The sequence below is a fragment of the Neurospora tetrasperma genome (assembly GCF_000213175.1).
Source record: "Neurospora tetrasperma FGSC 2508 unplaced genomic scaffold NEUTE1scaffold_54, whole genome shotgun sequence".
Classification (NCBI taxonomy): domain Eukaryota; kingdom Fungi; phylum Ascomycota; class Sordariomycetes; order Sordariales; family Sordariaceae; genus Neurospora; species Neurospora tetrasperma.
In genome coordinates this window covers 1-3,337 of record NW_009799152.1, presented here as the reverse complement: position 1 = coordinate 3,337, position 3,337 = coordinate 1, and the positions used below count along the sequence as shown (strand labels likewise).

The window sequence follows — 3,337 nt, the reverse complement described above, 5'->3', positions numbered from 1 at the left end:
CATTTAAAACGTTAGCGCGGTGAACTGAGGTAGTGGCAATAACTTAATTCTCCTTACAAAAGATGTCCACTTTGCTCACCTCCAATGCCCTGAATATTGTAGAGTGGCGGTACCACGCTAACGAATTATATGCCGACAGAGGTGTAATACCTACCTAGCAAGCGTCCATGACTCCTACACACCTACTTAGCCTCGGATTACAGTGCATCAGCAGTAAGCTTATAGTGCCGCACAGGAAACGAGTTATACCACATGGCATGAGTTGCACATTTGGCATCAATATCTTGTACAAGCCAGTGTCCATCCATTCCCTTCAACTCCGTCACTTCCTATCGCATGAAGTCCAACGGCAATCTAATTGCGGCGGCTCCACTGAAAGTCGCCTTCAAAGAAAAACTTCTATCCAAGAACGCCACTGCGGATGTTAGACACTCCCTAGACTTGCTGTCAGGACGCCTTGAACTGCACATCAATTCATACACCAAAGATTGCTTGCGAAACAGCGAGATCCATGAGGTTGACAAATGTGAAGCTTTGGTATTTCCCGTAGTTTGGTTTTCAAAGGAGGCCCTGGTCAGAAAGCAGAAACACCTGGGAGCACGGATGATGATGTAGGTCACGATGACCTCAGTGACCAATCTGTGTCAAAGTGCACTGCAGTGACCACAGATGAACAGAACGAACATGCACGGGACTTGAGAATGACGAGGTCAACAAGCCATTCGCGGGCGCCAGTGCTGATGATATCGAACACCTGATCAACACCAGAAGTAAAGCTTTCCATGGCACATCCCGGGTACATATGATATGATGGTTTTCACCAAGCCTGCCTGCCTCATTCCGTCTTGGGTGTCCGAAAGTCGTCTGCCCAAGCACGAGAATCGTCGACGAGCCTTCGTCACCAACGAGCGACGGCCCGCCTCGCGCCTCGTAGCCTCATGTCCGTTTGACATTGACAATCGCGATGCAGCTTAGTAAGAACGACAATCAATCATGTAATTAGTCATGATGGAGACGAGATCATCAGCAAGACTCGAAGGATAAAAGGAGACCTCCACAGTGTGTCCAAGCCCGAACTGGAAGAAAAGAAAGAGCGGAACCACAAGAGCGGACCGGCAGGGACGGGTACAGCCGATCCCCTCCCGAACGATGAACTCGACTCCACCCAGCAACCCCTTTCCCATCCGTGCCACCCGAACCGAATGAACGAACGGCGGTGGTCGGGGCCGGCGGGTCCGCAGGCGGGCGGGCGGGCGGGCGTGGAGAGGGATGAATGAGAGAGATGTGCTTGTTGCTCGGAGTGGAGAGCAGCGTGGTCGATTTTTTGCATTGCTGTACCTAGCGTATATAATAGCGTGCAGTATTCTACACTTGCACTCGCTCCCGTCCCGTCCCATCATGCAATGGAAGTTCTGCTTTCCGGCCGCGATGGACTGGACTGGATTCTCCGCCGCTCGTCTCCATCTGTTTCGGTCTACATCATCTTTACGGGTCCTACACCTGTACGTACACTACCTTAGCATACATGCTGTCAGGGAACATGGGCCAGGGAAGCAGGAAGGGGAAATGTGGTGCATTAGCAGCATGTCCACCAATGACTGGAGTCAGGGAATCATGGGCATGTGCATCCTGAGGTTTGTTGAAAGACCCGGTTCAGAATATGTGATTCCGTTTGGCATATGAGTGTATTATCAGGTGGCAGTCGACGAGCTCTTCCTTCTCACAAAGATACCGCATCAAGGGCTGATCGTGCGAAAAGGTGAATGCCGCCCTTTGGACTTCAGAAATCAGAGATGCGAACTTTATGCAAGAGAACTGTGTGTTTGGACGGCTAAAAGAACTTGAGTCCCGTCGGAGGATGACAAGATTTGAGAAATCCGAAGACGGGTGTTCGGAAAGCCCAAGCAACTGGTAACGAGCAACTGGGTGAAGGGCCCAAGGACATCGTTCCGGTAAATTATTTTGTTCACTCACTGACAAGGTCAAAGCCTCAACCGAACCCGCGGGTTGTTTCCCTTCCCTTTTTCCATCTCCCGCACACCGAGCGGGCGGCTGGCTTGTTGGCGGGGTTCAAGGAAGAAAAGTGTCGTGATTATCGCATGTTCGGAAGCGCCATGCGCACCGTGAATCTGCCTGTGTTGATCATTGCTCAGCTCGAGTGATACCGCAAAGATTCGGGGGATAGCTTTTTAGGTTCCCAGGAAATCAGGCATAATCTGTAAGTACACTGCACGAATATGTGCTTTTTATGTCTTATAAAAAGAGTGGGGGAGATGTGTTGCCAACCCAAAGTACTGTAAATTCGATTTCTCTGATACAATGCCTTTTTCCACCTATTCTCTCGAGGGTGCTGGAGGGTGGGGACAATCAGAATCACCGTCTTGCGTAGAAATTTGGTGGGCATATAATATTGCAGTATGCTTGCAGACCATGCCTGATTTCCTTGGAACCTAAAAAGCTATCCCCCGAATCTTTGCGGTACTCCGCATTTTATGCTTACTTAATATATCCGCACGGGGAAAAAACCGAGTGCTCGGTAAAAGATCAAAATAAAAACAACCTTGGGTGTGGATTGATATATCTTTACCGTATATTACCATTCCGTGTAGACGCTCCGTTTCGTGGTTTGGCTCAGCAACCTTCTCTGTCAACCCTTGCCCCAATGTCTCGAAGAGCTCACCGAGGGTCATTGCGGGGTCACAGCTGATATATGATGAGACTCACACTGTGAATTACTCTGTTCCGCGTGAGCGTGGTAGGAAATGTGAGGTGCAATGCGGTAGTGTAGACAAGCGAGCTCGAGCTTATCATAAGCAGCGACGGCTCTCTTTCATCAAGAGCACGCGCACGTCCATCGCAAGCCAGGGTCGCAACACAGCAGGCGGGGGTTCCATCAAAAGCAAGCCGATAGACGGACACACCATGACGCTGTAAAACCACGAGGAGAAATCGTGTTTTAATCTGAGGCGGTTGGAGCACATGTGTTGCTGTGTTGGGGGAGATGTTTGTTTGCTGCCTTTGGATTTTTGCAGTTGTTGTCCAATCAGCCTTGGCTTACCGTCCATGTTTGGATGTTCAGTGTCCTTGGTTAATCTGCTTTTCCCTTCTCCGCTTCCGCCTCCTCTTTATTTTGCATTTGTCTGATTCTCGACCATTCAATCCTCAGGTCATGTCGGTTTCCATTTCCATGTAGAACTTCTCGGCAGTTCCAGATTGCAGGATATCCGAGGCAGTCCAGAACGCAACAATACCCCCGTAGCAGTGTAGTCCATTCATAAGTTATGCCTGCGCAAGCAAAAGTTGCTTTTCGTTTCTGTCAGAGCGACTGCCCCCCCCC

At 50.0% G+C, this 3,337-nt stretch overlaps 1 protein-coding gene across 1 annotated transcript; it reads left to right on the top strand.

The window, feature by feature from the left end:
• Positions 1-1,313: 1,313 nt before the first annotated feature.
• Positions 1,314-2,201, top strand: NEUTE1DRAFT_149142 (uncharacterized protein; the record flags this gene model as incomplete). The annotated part of the gene is made up of 2 exons (XM_009856585.1): positions 1,314-1,502; positions 1,989-2,201. 2 exons carry the CDS (start codon positions 1,404-1,406, stop codon positions 2,160-2,162), a joined length of 273 nt encoding a protein of 90 aa, XP_009854887.1.
• Between the last annotated feature and the right edge of the window lie 1,136 nt (positions 2,202-3,337).